The sequence below is a fragment of the Cydia strobilella genome, chromosome 25, assembly GCF_947568885.1.
Source record: "Cydia strobilella chromosome 25, ilCydStro3.1, whole genome shotgun sequence".
NCBI lineage: Eukaryota > Metazoa > Arthropoda > Insecta > Lepidoptera > Tortricidae > Cydia > Cydia strobilella.
In genome coordinates, this window is record NC_086065.1 from 5,188,860 (window position 1) to 5,207,686 (window position 18,827).

At 40.1% G+C, this 18,827-nt stretch overlaps 2 protein-coding genes across 2 annotated transcripts in view; one reads left to right on the forward strand and one right to left on the reverse strand.

Annotated features, from left to right (window-relative positions):
* LOC134752805 (zinc transporter foi) overlaps positions 1 to 1,641 on the reverse strand; it is a 45,364-nt gene extending 43,723 nt beyond the window's left edge. The window contains exon 1 of the mRNA XM_063688539.1: positions 1,455 to 1,641. The gene's annotated coding sequence lies outside the window, so the exon portion shown is untranslated. The remainder of the gene's footprint in view (positions 1 to 1,454) is intronic.
* Positions 1,642 to 2,064: 423 nt separating this feature from the next.
* Positions 2,065 to 16,121, forward strand: LOC134752667 (AP-3 complex subunit sigma-2). Its single transcript, XM_063688344.1, has 7 exons — positions 2,065 to 2,250; positions 3,606 to 3,697; positions 4,963 to 5,074; positions 6,864 to 6,944; positions 7,647 to 7,745; positions 7,967 to 8,074; positions 10,992 to 16,121. The coding sequence occupies exons 1-7, from the start codon at positions 2,182 to 2,184 to the stop codon at positions 11,004 to 11,006; spliced, it is 576 nt and encodes a 191-aa protein (XP_063544414.1). The 5' UTR covers positions 2,065 to 2,181; the 3' UTR covers positions 11,007 to 16,121.
* Positions 16,122 to 18,827: the final 2,706 nt, after the last annotated feature.

An 18,827-nucleotide genomic window follows, 5' to 3' on the forward strand; every position in this document is an offset into this window, starting at 1 on the left:
CCGCTGTCCGTCTGTCTGTCTGTCATCAGACTGTATCTCATGAACCGTGATAGCTAGACAGTTAAAATTTTCACAGATGATGTATTTCTGTTGCCGCTATAACAACGAATACTAAAAAGTACGGAACCCTCGGTGGGAGCGTCCGACTCGCACTTGGCCGGTTTTTTTAGCATTATAAAGAAAATAAGCGATCTTGACGTGTCTTTTTATTAAAAATAAGTCACAGCAAATATGTTACAATTACAAATCATATAAGATCTTTTACATTCTTTTTTTTTTATACTACGTCGGTGGCAAACAAGCATACGGCCCGCCTGATGTTAAGCAGTCTCCATAGCCTATGTACGCCTGCAACTCCAGAGGAGTTACATGCGCGCTGCTGACCCTAACACTCCTCTCTCTCGAGCTCTGGCAACCTTACTCACCGGCAGGAACACAACACTATTAGTAGGGTCTAGTGTTATTTGGCTGCGGTTTTCTGTAAGGTGGAGGTACCTCCCCAGTTGGGCTCTGCTCTAGATCTGGAATGAAATCCACTGTCCTGTGCCCTACCAGTACCACACAAAGCGAGATGTCATTCACAGTGCCCATATCTCTCTTTTGCTTTCATAAGTAATATAAACTAATTTTCTAAAACCTTTTTTCAATATTTTTCAATAAAAAAACACGTCAAGATTGTTCACCTTTTTTCTAATGCAAAAACTGGCCAAGTGCGAGTCGGACTCGCGCACCGAAGGTTCCGTACTTTTTAGTATTTGTTGTTATAGCAGCAACAGAAATACATCATCTGTGAAAATTTCAACTGTCTAGCTATCACGGTTCATGAGATACAGCCTGGTGACAGACAGACAGACGGACAGAGGAGTCTTAGTAATAGGGTCCCGTCTTTACCCTTTGGGTACGGAACCCTAAAAAGAGCTGTTTATTGTTACAAAGAATGAGCATGGTAATTTCACACAACAAAAAGAAAGTGTGTCAAACCATAGACAAAACCAATATTGTTAACAAATAAAAGTTAACTAACTTTCTTTACGAGTATCATACATTTTCTCTTTAAATCAAAAATTAATTAAATCCTAACAATGTGCTTTAGAAGACCATTTTTCAGCAAAAAGTACATCAACAAAAACGTTAAAACTACTTCCTAACTAATTGTTCAAATCCAAACAAAAACAATTTCCTAATACGTATATCCTAATTTCAATCGTTGCAACCAGAACCAGTACCAGTTGCCTTAGAAGTGCCGAACGGAAAACGTACTTAACGTACAGTATCAAATACCGTAGTTTTCACCTAGTTTACACACTAACATCGGCCGCCAGCCGCGTATACAGATGCGTGACATTAGCGTAAGTAATCAGCAACGTTTTAAAGCTACTTGACACCGCTGGAAGAGCCGGCCTTCCAAATTAAGACATAACTAAATGTGCTCAATTTGTTAAACACACACTAACCTTTTTATTACAGTAACAGCGTCTCCGAAGCGAAGGCGTAATTCCATTCAATGTTTAACTCAATAGAAACCACTATAGTTAACAATTAATATCTATTTCACACAATAAATGTTTGGTTTTTTAATATTTTCTTTTATGACACTCGCGGACGTGAGCGACGGAGCGCGAAGCGACGCACGCACAGATTGTAAAAAATGTGCATGTCTATTTCTACGTTCAGTGTTGTGTTGCCATTTTACATTATATTTAAGGGGCAGTAGTTCAATTAAAGTCTGTCAAGGGACTGTCTCATTTCAAACATAGACAGAAATAATCATACCATCTTTGTCGTACACTAGTACTAGCACCCAAAAGAAAAGGATGAGTATAGGTTTTTTGTTCTTATTTACTGACAAGATTTGCTTGACCAACTATAACAATTATCCATTGTCTGTCCTAAATTAAATATGCAACTTTTTTACAAACATAAACTACGAGTGCTTATTATGAAAAGGTAAATATCACAAAATATTTTTTAGTTATTGACTAGCAAGATTAAAACAAAGCAATTTATACTGCAGTTTATACATTACCGAACGAACCAAATTACAAATGTCACTGTCATGTCAAATTCATCCATTGATTATTCCACTTTTCATTTTCTATATTTCTCCCTGAATTATCAAAACTAGTACAACAAATGAGATAATTAGGCTATTCAACTAGTTGTAAATTGCTGCTCTCAACAATGATTAAGGCAATTTTAGTGTTCAACAACCATGGGAAGCCGAGATTATCTAAATTCTATCAGTACTTTGTAAGTATTCGAGAAATATACAATGTTTCTTTTCGTTCGTTGTTAAGCCGCACTTTTAGGTGATCCTTTAAAGGGTTTTAAACTGCATTTTGCACTAATTATGAGTAGAACCGGGTTCTATTCCCATAACTCTACTGACTGGTTTTACTCAATGGTCTACCTCTGCCTTTCACTTGTATACTTTGATTGATATCCGTTATTCATAACATGTTACTCGTGACGTGATGTGTTGATTTCCTTTGAGTATCCTTCGCCGTACAACTCTTAAAAAGTTCTTTTAATGTGCCCTGTAATTTGTTTTAGAGCAAATTTAATTTTGAAGCAAAAAGGAGTTTACTGTAGGTTGGCTGTACAGATTGTCAGTTTTTGCTTTCTTATTTCTGAACATTGTGCTGGTGTCATGAGGAGGGGTCACCCTAACAGTCACCAATCTCTTCCAGCCATAAATAGTAATCGTCTAAATCTAACATTTTTAGGGTAACCAAATAAAATTGTTGTACCCTTGTGTTTTTTTTGCCTTGGAATTGATTTTTTAAACAAATGTAATTTCTAAGCCACCTACTAAATCTGATTATACCAGAAGACAATTTACAAGCCAGTCTGTTCACCTATCCTTTATAATTTTTAAGTACTTATAATAATACTACACACTCAACAACAAAATGCACAATTTCATTTCATACACCACCTTCCATATACCTATTCTTTATCTTTCTTTTTCTCATTTAATGTTCTTAATACTTAAGGTTTCTTTTTTTTTTCTTTTATCACTTAAAACTTTTTTGTCTTTATTCCTTTTATTATGTAATAGGTACTTAGTGTTTCTTTTTGTTTATAGGATCTGACTGAAAACCAGCGTTGCAGTAAATTTACTGCAACATTATGCTGAGTCGAGACTCCTTTTTAACATCACGCTGTCTTTAATGCCAATGTTAATTAATTTAGTTAAGAAGTAATGTACCTAGTTAGGTACATTACTATGTAAACTATTAACCTACATATTTTATGTTTAATAATGTAACATCACAAGTTAAATAAATTTTTTTTCTCTCTCTCTCTCTCTCTCATATAATCACAAACAAAATTATTTCTATATACCCTTTGCAATTATACAGTTGTATAAAATTAGACTGAGGAAACAGAAGCACTTTTATAAAAACAATAAATAAAGTAATAAATATATAAGATAAGATAAGATTCATTTATAAATAAATAATTTAAATATTTAAATATATATATCTCCTGCCACAAGTATAATTTTACTTACTTGGAGATTCCAACCATAATTTGCTGTACACAATATTGTAACCAATAAACGCTTTTTCATTTTCATGTGTATTATATCTAATTAACAGAATGAAGATATGCAGCAGCAGATCATAAAGGAAACATTCCAACTGGTGTCGAAGCGGGATGACAATGTGTGCAATTTCTTGGAGGGTGGAAGGTATTTATAGTATATGTGACGTTTTCAACCAAAAGGTACCACATTGTCGCTTGTCGATAAGGTTGATTTCGAATTGAAGCTATATGGAAATAGCGCCTTATTGACAACCGACAATAAGTACCCTTTTGGTTGAAAATGGCACATATTTTAGTTCTTATTGAATAGACAATCCATACTAATGTTATAAATGTGAAAGTCTGTCTGCCTGTGTTACCTCTTCACCCTTAAACCGCTGAACCGATTTAGTTGAAATTTAGCATAGAGATAGTTTGAATTCCGGGGAAGGACATAGGATAGTTTTTATCTTAAAAAATCATCCCTTAAGAGGGTGAAAAGCGGGGTGGAATCATATTGGAATTGAGATAATTAACGAGCTGCCTGATAATTTGTGTGCATATTATGCTCAAATTGAATGATTGCTATAAGAATTTCTCCAGGCGCTAAACTTACTCTAGCTGCTGTTACTGATTCCACGCAGACGAAGTCGCGGGCAAAAGCTAGTAGTAAATAAAAATGTTTGTACAAAGTTGTATGAAACGCAACGAAATGTTTGTATGAAAACAAATCGCATCAAAATCAGTCCATCTGTTAGAGAGCATGATGCCACAGACAAACAATCAGACATTGAACCCTCTTTTGAACCCCCGACGCAAAAGAGGGGTGTTATATGTTTGCCAATGTCTATCTGTCTGTGGCTTCGTAGCTCTACAACGGATGGGCCGATTTCGGTGCGGTTTTTTTACTTGAATGCGAATTTCCTTATGACAATGCATAACTTTAATTTTTTTAAATAATAATTGCGTCGTGTTAACTAGACAGAAAATAAATGTGTATAGGTACTTGAATTTTTAGGGTTCCATACCCAAAGGGTAAAAACGGGACCCTATTACTAAGACTCCGCTGTCCGTCTGTCTGTCACCAGGCTGTATCTCATGAATCGTGACAGCTAGACAGTTGAAATTTTCACAGATGATGTATTTCTGTTGCCGCTATAACAACAAATACTAAAAAGTACCTAAGTACTAGTAAGTAAGTCGTGTGAACCTGTAAATATATTTTAATTACTTCTATTATGTACCACTTTTTATGCAAAATAAAGACATTGATTGATTGGTTGATTGATTGAAAGTACGGAAACCTCGGTGCGCGAGTCCGACTCGCACTTGGCCGGTTTTTTTTCTCCTAACGTATATGGTGGTCATATTTCTATGATGGTGGATGATTTTTTTTGTGCAGTTTAAAATCATATTATCTATCTTTTTCAGTCTCATTGGAGGTTCAGACTACAAGTTGATCTACAGACATTATGCAACACTGTATTTTGTGTTTTGTGTAGACAGCTCGGAGAGCGAACTGGGAATTCTAGATCTAATACAGGTAAATTAATTTATATTCAATTCAATTCAATTCAATATTTTTATTTCGAATAAAAAAACCATATTATTGTTAGTACAAGGCACAGCAAAACTTATAAATCTATGTTAGTGATAAAAATAAATAAAATAAAATAAAAACAAACAAAACAAACATATAAGCTACTTAAATTAAAAACGGCGTGGTGCGGCCTGCGGTGGTGCGTGCAGCCGCACCCAGCAAGCGCACAAAGGCGAGTCCCAGCGCTGCGCCAGCACGTTTAGAATACTGTTTGGGCTGTGGCGAAGACGGTTGATTAATGATATATCATCCCAGGCTAATTGAAGCGCTGGTGGCCTAGCGGTAAGAGCGTGCGACTTGCATACCGGAGGTCGTGGGTTCAAACCCCGGCTCGTACCAATGAGTATTTCGGAACTTATGTACGAAATATCATTTGATATTTACCAGTCGCTTTTCGGTGAAGGAAAACATCGTGAGGAAACCGGACTAATCCCAACAAGGCCTGGTTTCCCCTCTGGGTTGGAAGGTCAGATGGCAGTCGCTTTCGTAAAAACTAGTGCCTACGCCAATTCTTGGTATTAGTTGCCAAGCGGGCCCCAGGCTCCCATGAGCCGTGGCAAAAATGCCGGGACAACGCGAGGAAGATGATGATCATCCCAGGCTAATTATTCTACATCAGTAATTCTATATTAATCATCCTAGAGGTACATCAAAGTGATGAGTTATTAGCAGAGCCCGGAATTCTCGTAGCATTTTTGAGCTGTCATAGGGACCTCGTTTATCGACTTCCGATTATACATATGTATATCGATAAATACATTATACAATATGTAAAATATTATTACGAGTAGAAGTATACAACATGCAGTCTTATCGCGAATGAGCGATCTCGTCGAGATAACCTTTGGATACTAACTTTTAGGAAATTATAAATAGAAATAATAATATTTTGTGGTTTCTTATAAATTTTATAAGAAACAACAAAATATAATTATTTTAATTTCTATGCAGTCAGAAATAATATTTCTCTCATAATTAAATATTTTATTAGGTTATTAAATATTATATTAGGTTACTGTTGTTTTTATTACTAACATAAGGTATAAGCTATAACTAACAAATTTATGGACCATATGATGTCTCTCAAATAAAGAAATCTAATTTAATTTTAATTTTAATAATAATAATAATATTTTGAATAATTTATAAGAAACCACAAAATATTATTATTTCTAAATTTTAAAAGTGGAAAAATTACTGCCTTGGGTGAGACTTGAACTTACGGCCTCTGGATCGATACTCCAGCGCTCGAGTATCGATCCAGAGGCCGTGAGTTCAAGTCTCACCCAAGGCAGTAAATTTTCCATTTTTAAAATTTATTCTAAGCTTAATAGCGTCGTGGCTTAGTAGCGATCGCAGACGTTTCTGCTTGTTAAAAATTAATTATTATTTCTATTTATAATTTCCTAAAAGTTGGTATCCAAAGGTTATCTCAAAGAAATCGCTCATTCGCGATAAGACTGCATGTTGTATACTTCTACTCGTAATCATATTTTACATATTGTATTCTGTATTTATCGATATACATATGTATAATCGGAAGTCGATCAACGAGAAGTCCCTATGACAGCTCAAAAATGCTACGAGAATTCCGGGCTCTTGTGATTAGTGATGTAGAAGGAACCTCGTAAGGCCCAATGGGCATTGTAATGCACATAACAAACATCCAACAAACAAAGTGAGTGTAAATTGTAATGGAAGATATAAGTTTTAACATAAATAATAATTTTAGGTATTTGTGGAGACCCTTGACAAATGCTTCGAGAATGTTTGCGAACTGGACTTGATCTTCCACGCAGACGCAGCACACCAGGTATGATTATTATGCCAAATGTGGTATTTTCTTTAAAAAGGGACCTTATTGTCGATGGCGCTTACGCCATTATTAACGATGCTCCGATATAAATACAATGCCGCGCGACGCTGTGCGGCGTAAGCGCCATCTACAATAAGGTCCCTTTTCATAGAAAATGTGTGTTTTATCGCCTGTACATTGGGCTGTGCTCTGAAGAATAGTTTGACATGATGCCAACGGCCGCTTTCTATCACCGCACCGCTCGCCATCGGCAGGGCGTTCATCCTCACACCCTAGCACCTAAATGGTCGCGTACTGTGCGGTTTAAGAGGAATTTCCTCCCGCGGACGCTTCGGCTGTGGAATGAGCTCCCTGCCGAGGTTTTCCCGAGGGGCTACAGTACAGTATGGGGTTCTTCAAAAAAGGAGTGTACAGGTTTTAAAGGGTCGGCAACGCGCATGTAATATCTCTGGTGTTGCAGGCGTCTATAGGCTACGGTGACTGCTTACCTGATGGCGGGCCGTATGCTTGTTTGCCACCGTCGTGGTATAAAAAAAAATGCCCCAAATATTTAGATATTAGTTATTTATGAAATAAAATTATGAAAACGGATTGTATCGCGTATATTGAAATTATTACATTCCGACGTTTCGAACCCTTTTACAGCGTTCGTGGTAAGAAATTGCTGGGGACAATTATTTTGAGTGATGTTTTGACCAGGTTCTGGACGAGCTGGTGATGGGCGGGATGGTGCTGCAAACAAACATGGCGGACATTCTGTGTAGACTACAGGAGCAGAACAAGATGCAGAAGGCTGAGGTAAGATTATCAAATCAAATAATTATTTATTGCAGAAATTCAATTTCCATAATATATTACTTAACCGCGGCCACTTAACGCGAGGTCTACAGCTCACAGAGCCACTAGTTTATTTCTTTATAAATGTGTCAAGGGAACCCTCGAATTTAATGTTTTATGATAAAGTTAATTTTCTAATGTCGTAGTTACCGTCATAACGTAATTTTACGGTGTTGGTACAGGCGGGTATATCGGCGGCGCCGGCGCGCGCCGTGTCGGCGGTGAAGAGCATGAACCTGCCGCAGCAGCTGCGCGACATGCGGCTGCCCGACCTGCCGCAGGCCATCAAGGTATGTAGCATGCCACACCGTGTCGGCGGTGAAGAGCATGAACCTGCCGCAGCAGCTGCGCGACATGCGGCTGCCCGACCTGCCGCAGGCCATCAAGGTATGTAGCATGCCACACCGTGTCGGCGGTGAAGAGCATGAACCTGCCGCAGCAGCTGCGCGACATGCGGCTGCCCGACCTGCCGCAGGCCATCAAGGTATGTAGCATGCCACACCGTGTCGGCGGTGAAGAGCATGAACCTGCCGCAGCAGCTGCGCGACATGCGGCTGCCCGACCTGCCGCAGGCCATCAAGGTATGTAGCATGCCACACCGTGTCGGCGGTGAAGAGCATGAACCTGCCGCAGCAGCTGCGCGACATGCGGCTGCCCGACCTGCCGCAGGCCATCAAGGTATGTAGCATGCCACACCGTGTCGGCGGTGAAGAGCATGAACCTGCCGCAGCAGCTGCGCGACATGCGGCTGCCCGACCTGCCGCAGGCCATCAAGGTATGTAGCATGCCACACCGTGTCGGCGGTGAAGAGCATGAACCTGCCGCAGCAGCTGCGCGACATGCGGCTGCCCGACCTGCCGCAGGCCATCAAGGTATGTAGCATGCCACACCGTGTCGGCGGTGAAGAGCATGAACCTGCCGCAGCAGCTGCGCGACATGCGGCTGCCCGACCTGCCGCAGGCCATCAAGGTATGTAGCATGCCACACCGTGTCGGCGGTGAAGAGCATGAACCTGCCGCAGCAGCTGCGCGACATGCGGCTGCCCGACCTGCCGCAGGCCATCAAGGTATGTAGCATGCCACACCGTGTCGGCGGTGAAGAGCATGAACCTGCCGCAGCAGCTGCGCGACATGCGGCTGCCCGACCTGCCGCAGGCCATCAAGGTATGTAGCATGCCACACCGTGTCGGCGGTGAAGAGCATGAACCTGCCGCAGCAGCTGCGCGACATGCGGCTGCCCGACCTGCCGCAGGCCATCAAGGTATGTAGCATGCCACACCGTGTCGGCGGTGAAGAGCATGAACCTGCCGCAGCAGCTGCGCGACATGCGGCTGCCCGACCTGCCGCAGGCCATCAAGGTATGTAGCATGCCACACCGTGTCGGCGGTGAAGAGCATGAACCTGCCGCAGCAGCTGCGCGACATGCGGCTGCCCGACCTGCCGCAGGCCATCAAGGTATGTAGCATGCCACACCGTGTCGGCGGTGAAGAGCATGAACCTGCCGCAGCAGCTGCGCGACATGCGGCTGCCCGACCTGCCGCAGGCCATCAAGGTATGTAGCATGCCACACCGTGTCGGCGGTGAAGAGCATGAACCTGCCGCAGCAGCTGCGCGACATGCGGCTGCCCGACCTGCCGCAGGCCATCAAGGTATGTAGCATGCCACACCGTGTCGGCGGTGAAGAGCATGAACCTGCCGCAGCAGCTGCGCGACATGCGGCTGCCCGACCTGCCGCAGGCCATCAAGGTATGTAGCATGCCACACCGTGTCGGCGGTGAAGAGCATGAACCTGCCGCAGCAGCTGCGCGACATGCGGCTGCCCGACCTGCCGCAGGCCATCAAGGTATGTAGCATGCCACACCGTGTCGGCGGTGAAGAGCATGAACCTGCCGCAGCAGCTGCGCGACATGCGGCTGCCCGACCTGCCGCAGGCCATCAAGGTATGTAGCATGCCTAGGTAAGAAAACTGATGTATGGAGTTAGCACTTACCTTTCTTATATTTCTCTATGGTCTCGATATAAACGCGCGTAGACGGCGCGTGTTGTTTCGACTGCCGGGGTTCCCCGGGTGAAAGAGGGGCTCGGCGCGGGCGCCGGCGTTAGGCACAAGATACACTTGTAAGTTTTACTTACGTAAGTAGGGACACAGCTATACTATATACATAATGAGAGATGAATATCTTTATCTTATTCTAGCAAATAGCTTTGTCTCTACTTACGTAAGTAAAACTTACAAGTGTATCTCGGGCCTTAAGTCCGGTTTACATTCGCGTGCGAGTGCGAGCAACGAGCCGAGCCGCGAGCCACACCACGAGCCGCGCCACGAGACGCGAGTATAAACGGTGGGCTTCGACGGTAGAGGGAGGGAGGGAGACGAGCCACGAGCCCACCGTTATACAAATAAATGCTTTTGACTTTTGACCGTTTACAGTCACGTCTCGTGGCGCGGCTTACGGCTCGGCTTGTGGCTCGCACGCGAATGTAACCCGGACTTTAAACTATCAAAACAATACCTTTTACATAAAAACAGTACAGTACCTGTACCTATATTCAAAATTAACGTACAAATTAACACTATATGAAGTTCATACCAAAGAGGATATAATGGGATTTATGGGATAGAGCGGTACTGTCGTGGTAAATTTTGTAGCCCCAGTAAATTTACTGCCATCTATCGACACACACACAATAAAAATATCAAAAAATGTAATTATATATGGATAAATGATTTTTTTTATTACAATATTTGCATTAATTATTTTTATATTATTTTGACCCATGTTCTTTCACTGATATGCGTTAAAATTGTTAAATAACAAACGAAACCGTCAACGCCATCTATACGAGAGTAGGCCAAAAGGTAGCGACGCCATCTGATCAAATTTTCTTGATTTTCGAGGCACGTTTTTTCCTTAGACTGTATCCATCTATTACGGAGTTATAACTATCTTTGTTCATACGAAATACGAAGCCATATATGGTAGTTATAATATTGAACTCTATTGACATATATTAAAGTTCAAATAAAAAAAAAAAATGACATGCACTAGAGGGTTAACGTTAAAATCTAAAAAATCCGAATAAAGTACGAAATTCACGAATAATCTAGGGGTTCAGATAAATAAAGTCATAATTGAGGGTTAGGATAATCGAGGTTCTGGTAATCAAGGATCTAATGTATTTCCTAACATTATATTTGTATATCCAGGACCTGAAGTTCTGACCGCTGCAGCAGGCGTACCCCGCCACGCCAGTCGCCCTAGCCACCAACATCATCAACACCATCTGCCCCGACAAATACCAGAACCTCCAACCGGAACTAACCTCAAAGTTCTTCGGCAGCGAGACACTCTCCACCAAGTTCGCTGAGAGCTTCGCTGAGAATTATCAGCAGACCGAAGGGATAAATTTTCCAGAGTATGAGACGCAGAAAAATGAAGGTTATCAGGATTTAAGTGGGGCGGTGGAGTATAGGAAAAGAAAGAAGAAGAAGAAGGGTAAGAATTGAGGGACCAGAACGGAGACATGCTTATTGGTTTTAATTTTTTAGGGACTTTAAAATGGTATCCATCTTTTTGTTACTTCTACCAAGGAATATGAGCTCTTTCGATTCTGATAGGACTCCTGTCCCGGTTTTTTCCAAAAGCATACAAGCATATTGACACAATTTTTCATCTAAGGTCATACGAAGTATGCAACTATGAGGCTATTGCGTCTAATAATTTTCCGAACGAATAAAACATCAAAACTTCGAAATTTTTATTGTAGGTACACAAGAATATTTACAGGGTTGTTAAAATTTATTTATTTATTTTTCATATATTACATTTCACAGCATAACGGTAATCCAAAGCACTGTGAAACCAATAGACATTTCATACACATAGTACTTACACAAGTCAACATTAACATATAACAGAAGAAGGCCGTTCATTCATCGTCTCGCAGAACCTCAAGCATTCATAACACACGTCCAACCATCCACTCGCAAACACATCACAGTTTGGTGCTGATTCGAGGAGCGAGTTTATCAGGTGTCAGGTGTCACGGTCGCCACTATAGGGTATTTGACAACATTAAAAATATATAACGAATTGCTGTCATCCTGAAAGATAATACACTAATAAAGTATATTTCACTATATTTGAATGTAAATTATGTTTAGTTTTTGGAATATAAACGAAAGAAAATCTAATATTTTTTGAAATTTCATCAGGGACGTGAACGCTCTGTGATTGGTCAACGCTCGGATGACGTCACACGCGGGTAAACATTCTTGATTGCCTTGAGTGTTTTAACTGTTTTATTTGTATTTAGTTAATTTTAGTTATTGTTCCACAGTTTTCTGATATATTCCGATTTATCCGTATATCTAGTAGCACAATATTCATAAGAATCTCAAAATGGAGCCGAAATATGTGAAAGCTGATAGCGGCAACCTACCAGACAGACGCATTAATGGTTGCACTTTTCTTTAAAGATAATCCGGATTACTATGCTGCGGAACTAAGAAATGTAAAAACAGCTGTGTGAGTATACGTAGAAATTGTTTATTTACGAACATTTCGATTTCGATGATACGAATACGACGACGATATATATATAGAATACGATGACGAGAATAGTATCTCCATACTGCACTTTAGTTTAAAAGAAAAAGTATGCTACTAACTACCTACTAATGCTGAAAGAGCTATGTTATGAGGTTATGTAGTAATACATTAAATACCCAGATCTTGTTTCGTTAAATACAACTAAATCCGCTGCTTTAACTACCATATTTATTTACAGTTAAATATTACTTACATTGAAGTGGTCTTCACACATAAAAACATTTGTATGCGCTAAAATGCTCTTTGGGTCTCTTCGCGCTAGTTTTAACCACATTTTTCTTTTTTGGGATTCGTTGGAACGGAAACAAACAATTTATCTGGATTTTTTATAGTCGTACTTGAACATTGCGGCACTATACACCATTTATATACCATTTTACAGTGAAATAATCAATTCAATGCACATAAACCATAAGATTTACTAAGGTCATTGACTGAGTTTACTCGCGTGTGACGTCACACGTGTCACGTGATTAGCCCCTTTGCAAAAACAGCGTTTAAGGCGCGTTCAAAATAAATAAACTTTAACATTGTTTTTTTATATTTAATACAGGAAATTTCACGGAAATATTAATGTAGTGTAATTATTAAGTTATAAATAATCAATTAGAACCATTTTCAAAAATTAGTCAAATAGCCTATTGTCCAGGCGGACAGTAAGAAATCCAGAAACGCAACAGCAAACTCCTTAGTTCTTCGAATCGGCGAGTCGACGGGCACACTCTGGCGCAGGCCCCCGCTGCTCAGAGCCAATTTCTGTATTTTCGTAACTTTAATTGAAACTGTAAACCTAGTAATAAAATTTATAAACTGGGTTTCTTATCGTCCGCCTGGACAATAGTGGCGGTGACAAGCGGTGATTAAACACAGTTGACAAAATCCTACCGTAATCGTAGGTACCTCTGGCATAAAAATATACTAATCAGGTTGCTCTGGTTCCTACACTAGGCTTAGCCTGTCTCGTAGGTAACCCAGACTAGAATGAGTTTATTTATACAATTGTAATTTAAAGAATGCTTTCTATTATGTTACGTTTTATTCCAAGTAGCTCAGGCTTTTATCACTAGATAACGAGAGCTTTTTCACGTTTTTTTTTAAAGAAACTCATATAGACCTAATAACACCATAGTTGCATTTATCCCGGTCCATTTACGAGAATTATCAGTGTTTATGGGAAGAAATATCATTAGATAAATTTCTGAAATGCTGATATAGATTAATACTAATTATTCGACTGCTGTTGAAGGCGGAGTAAGGTTTTAGAGTGTATATATGTATTTGTATGTATATGTATATCTATTTTACATTTAATGAGCTTAAAAGCCTAAACATCTTGGTGGTTTTTATGTAAAATGTTGTTATGTATGTCAATTGTAGGAGTGTCGTAAGATATTAAGCAGTCGGACTTAGTGCGGTTTCAGACTAGCGTATTTGGGGTTCCGTACCCAAAGGGTAAAAACGGGACCCTATTACTAAGACTCCGCTGTCCGTCCGCCTGTCTCTCATGTTATGAACCGTGATAGCTAGACAGTTGAAATTTTCACAGATATATTTCGGTTGCCGCTATAACAACAAATACTAAAAACAGAATAGAATCAATGTTTAAGTGTGGCTCCCATATAACAAACGTGATTTTTTTGCCGTTTTTTTCGTAATTGCACGGAATTGCTTCGTGCACGAGTCCGACTCGCACTTGGCCGGTTTTTTCTACGCTTACTTATACGGTCGTTTCGGCGGTACGAGTTTACACGCGCGTTACTTTTCCCTACATTTGGTCTTAACGAGCTTACACGCGCATACGCGTACGCTCGTATAGCTAGTCTGAATCCGCCCTTAGAAATCTTCTAGTATAATCTTTGGTTCACAAATAACCCTTCAGTTGACGTCTTTGACGGTTTAAGTGTTAAATAACTCTAAATGTGACGTTTTCAACCAAAAGGTACCACATTATCGCTTGTTGATAAGGTTGATTTCTAATTGAAGCTATATGGAAATAGCGCCTTACTGACAAGCGACAATAAGTACCCTTTTGGTTGAAAATGGCACAATTGTAATGGGGTTGGCACCTCTGCACAAAAGATCCCTATGGGTCGAAGTGTATCCGAAAGGGCCCCCGAAACTATAAGATATAATGGGGTTGGCAACTGTCAAAGGTTTGCAGAGATGGCGCCATCATAGCTTGCCCCTCTTTCTATGAGATTTGGTTTAAAGGGCTGGCATCCAGGGTATTAAAAAAAACAAAATTTTAAACAGTTCTAGCATGGAGACTATATAAAGTTCTAGGGATTGACAGGGCAAGCTATGCTGGCGCCATCTGCTAAACATTTCGACCGGCCAACCCCATTGTAATGCTTTATTTGTGCTCTGAAATGTTCTGGCAAAGATACTGGATGATTATTACTAGAGTATAGAGTAACCGATTGAAGTGTACTAAAAAATAATAAGTGAGATGTAATATTAAATTGATTTTGTATAAAAAATACCATATAGGTGATACTATCTGCACATATTTATTCTTATTTCATTTGAAAAAAAAACGTAAAATTTTTACCAATGGCCGCTCAAGTGTGTCTTCGTTTCGTGTAACTAGACTAGTTATTTAGAAAATCTATTTACTAAATATTATGTCCGTCTTAACCCATATATGCCCATTGGGTCGTTTTTGACCCACTGAATGAAACTCCTACGCATTAAAATTAGTAGGAGAATTAGCCTGGATCCTCAACGAATCCAGATCAAAGACTAGTTATGGTTATATATGGGTCAATATGCAAGAATGAAACACACAAAAAAAAAATATTTCAGCCTATACACGTCCCACTGCTGGGCACAGGCCTCCTCTCATGCACGAGAGGGATTGGGTTATAGTCCCCACGCTAGCCAAATGCGGGTTGGGGACTTCACATACACCTTTGAAATTCTTCGCGGATGTATGCAGGTTTCCTCGCGATGTTTTCCTTCACCGAAAAGCTAGTGGTAAATATCAAATGATATTTCGTACATAAGTTCCGTAAAACTCATTGGTATGAGCATAGAGTAACTTATACTAGAGCGGTACTGTCATAGTAAATTTTGTAACCCCAGTAAATTCACTGTTATCTGTCGACACACTTTAAAACTAAAAATGTATTTAAATATAGATAAATGATTTTTTTTATTTGCTTTAATTTTTTTATGATTTTGACCCATGTTCTTTCACTGATATGCGTTAAAATTGTTAAATAACAAACGAAACCGTCAACGCCATCTATACGACAGTTGGCCAAAGCTAGTAGCGCCCTCTGAACGAGAATCAAATTTTCTTGATTTTCGAGGCACGTTTTTTTCTTAGACTGTATCCATCTATTACGGAGTTATATCTATCTTTGGTATGAGCCAGGATTTAAACCCGCGACCTCCGGATTGAAAGTCGGACGTCAGATCCGGCCACCACCGCTTGAAACGCTAAAAAAGTACAGTTTGAAAATAAGTTATGATCTTGTTTATAAAAAAAAGGTTATTATATTTTAATTTCCACTTAAAATGTGTATAAAAATGTAATTATATTACATTCCATTAGTTGGTTTAAACACACAATTATAAATATTGTTAATATGAGAGAAATTTATATAAAAACAAATCTAAAATGTCTATGGCGTAAGGCGACGGTGAATTGCTTGAATAGTGAATAATACGTAAAAATAATTGTATTTAGCTTATAAGAAATATATTTTATGTTACAATTATTATTAGTTTATTTCATAAATAACCTTTTGGACTTCATCAGATTATTCAGATCCAACTGGATTGATTGGAGCAAAGAGAATAGATATAGAGGGTTGAGGCCGTTGAGGGAGAAGAGTATATAGGGTTATTGTCATAGTAAATTTTGTAGTCGCAGTTAAAATGAAAATACTGTGGCTACAAAATTTACTATGACAATAGCCCTCTATACTGTCTATTCTCTTTGCTTATACGGAGTTACATTTAGTGATGGGTCGTTACCAGTAACTTACTCAAAAGTGGGAATATTCCCGGTAATGCTACCAGTAACATTACCCAGATCGGTAACATTGAGTAACTTTGAAAAAAATATTAGAATTGTATATGCTTTTTTCGTGTTAAATACTTAAGAAAATAATAATGCTATTATTTACAGTCATAAAACAGTCAAGGAATCTCTGAGAGAGTAAATTCCCAATGTTACCGGTAACATTCCCAATATTACCAGGTATTTTTCCAAAGTTACTGGGAACATTACTATCTGGAAATAATGATTAAAGTAATGCTCAACTCTATAAAGTAAAAGAAAATATGTGTATAAATCAGTTTAATTATTAGAATAAACCTATCAACATCTAAATATATAAAAGAAGAAACTGACTGACTGACTGCCTGACTGACATATCAACACACAACCCAAACCGCTGGTTCTAGAGATTCTAAATTTGGCACGTAGGTTTCTTATAAGGTCTAGGGGTACACTAAGAAATTATTTTTTCAAAGTTCACCCCCTAAGGGGGTTAAATGGGGGTTCAAAGTTTGTATGGGGAAACAAGATTAGTTAGACTATTATATTACCTACTAGTACTTAGCCTACTAATTCGGCTGTGAATCTGTCGGAGTTCACGGACTGCCTGGGTACGGTGAGTGCAATCATAGATGAATATGGCATAGAATCCGTTTATATTCTAGGAGATTTTAATGCTAACCCGGGGGAATTATTTTTCACGGAGCTAATGGAGTTTTGTAGGGAACAGAACTGGTCTTGCATCGACACAGATAAATTAGGTTTGAACTCCCTTACTTATACCTTTATTAGCGAAGTGTACGGAACCCCTAGTTGGCTCGATCACGGTATCCTTACCCGGGCGGCTGTGCATTCTGTGCGAGATGTGCGAGTCAAATATGACTCATTCTGGTCTGATCACTTCCCTCTTATCATAGAATGCGATTTAGAGTTATTAACACCTAAACTGCCTAGCACAATAATCGCGAATAAAAAACTAGTATGGGGGGAAAGAACGGAGCAACAAATTGAATTATATAAGAGGGAGGCTCATTCTAGACTGGGGCGTATAGACTTCGACCAAAATTTCTCAAACTGTGCAGATAGATATTGCGATAGCGTGGCTCATAGGCGTATTATTGACAACTTATATAGTAATATTGTAAAAGCATTAAGTGAGGCAGCAGTATGTGGTAGGGGTAGTAGAGCGAGGGGAGCAAGGGGTAAACGCGTATTGGGGTGGAATAAACACGTCGTCGGGGCTCATAGGGTGGCCAGGGCGAGGTTTCTCGAATGGGTGTCATGCGGAAGACCCCGGAGTGGTATAATGTACGAGGAGATGTGTCTCAGTCGAAAAGTATTCAAATCTCGGTTAAAGTGGTGTCAAAATCACGAAGAGCAGTTAAAAATGGATACTCTCGCTGAGAAGCATTCTAAGGGCAACTTCCGGGGTTTTTGGCGTGATACAAAAAAGATGAACGCTCGTCCGGGCCTTCCTGTGAGTGTTGGCGGGGTGAGTGACCCCAAAAGCATTGCTGATGCCTTTAAAGATCATTTTCGTGTGCAATCTCCTCTGGGTGCAGGGAGGACGGCGCCCGATGCTCTGACCGGCTTGGTGGGGGGGATAAGATTCACAGCTAAGGCAGTCGCACAGGCAATTAAATCTATCTCGCGAGGTAAATCTCCGGGCCATGACGGTCTGAGTATCGAGCACCTCCTGCATGCCGGTCCACATATCGCAAGAGTCTTAGCTATGTTTTATAACCTTTGTCTGAGTCATTCCTATATACCTACTGTTATGTTAAAAACGATAGTCGTACCTGTAGTTAAAAATAAAACTGGAGACTTAACGGATCAAACTAACTATAGGCCAATTTCTTTAGCAACGATTATTGCAAAAGTGTTTGATTGTATGCTTAATACACAGTTAGAGAAATATTTGAAACTGCACGATAATCAGTTTGGTTTTCGTCCTCGACTGTCCACAGATAGTGCAATACTGTGTCTTAAGCATACAGTCAGATACTATACCGATCGTCTGACCCCGGTGTATGCCTGCTTTCTGGACCTCTCCAAAGCCTTTGACCTCGTGTCCTACAAAGTACTATGGGAAAAAATGGAGAACATAAACATGCCCAGGGAATTAATTAATATATTTAAATATTGGTACGGACACCAGGTCAATAGGGTCAGGTGGGCAGGAGCAACATCGGAGGAGTATGGGTTGGGGTGCGGGGTGAGGCAGGGGGGGTTGACTTCTCCCGCACTGTTCAATCTATACATGGACGCGCTGATCGGCGAGCTCAGCAGTCAGCATGTCGGTTGTCATGTGGATGGCGTGTGTGTGAATAACCTTAGCTACGCGGACGACATGGTGCTGCTGAGCGCGTCGGTTTGTGGTCTCAGAAGGTTGTTGAGAATTTGTGAGGAGTACGCTGTGAGC

Coding starts and splice junctions, on each gene's coding strand:
- LOC134752667 (XM_063688344.1), top strand. CDS start 2,182: ATGATTAAGGCAATTTTAGTGTTCAACAACCATGGGAAGCCGAGATTA. Junction 2,251..3,605: donor CTAAATTCTATCAGTACTTT/GTAAGTATTCGA, acceptor TCTAATTAACAG/AATGAAGATATGCAGCAGCA. Junction 5,075..6,863: donor GAATTCTAGATCTAATACAG/GTAAATTAATTT, acceptor TAATAATTTTAG/GTATTTGTGGAGACCCTTGA.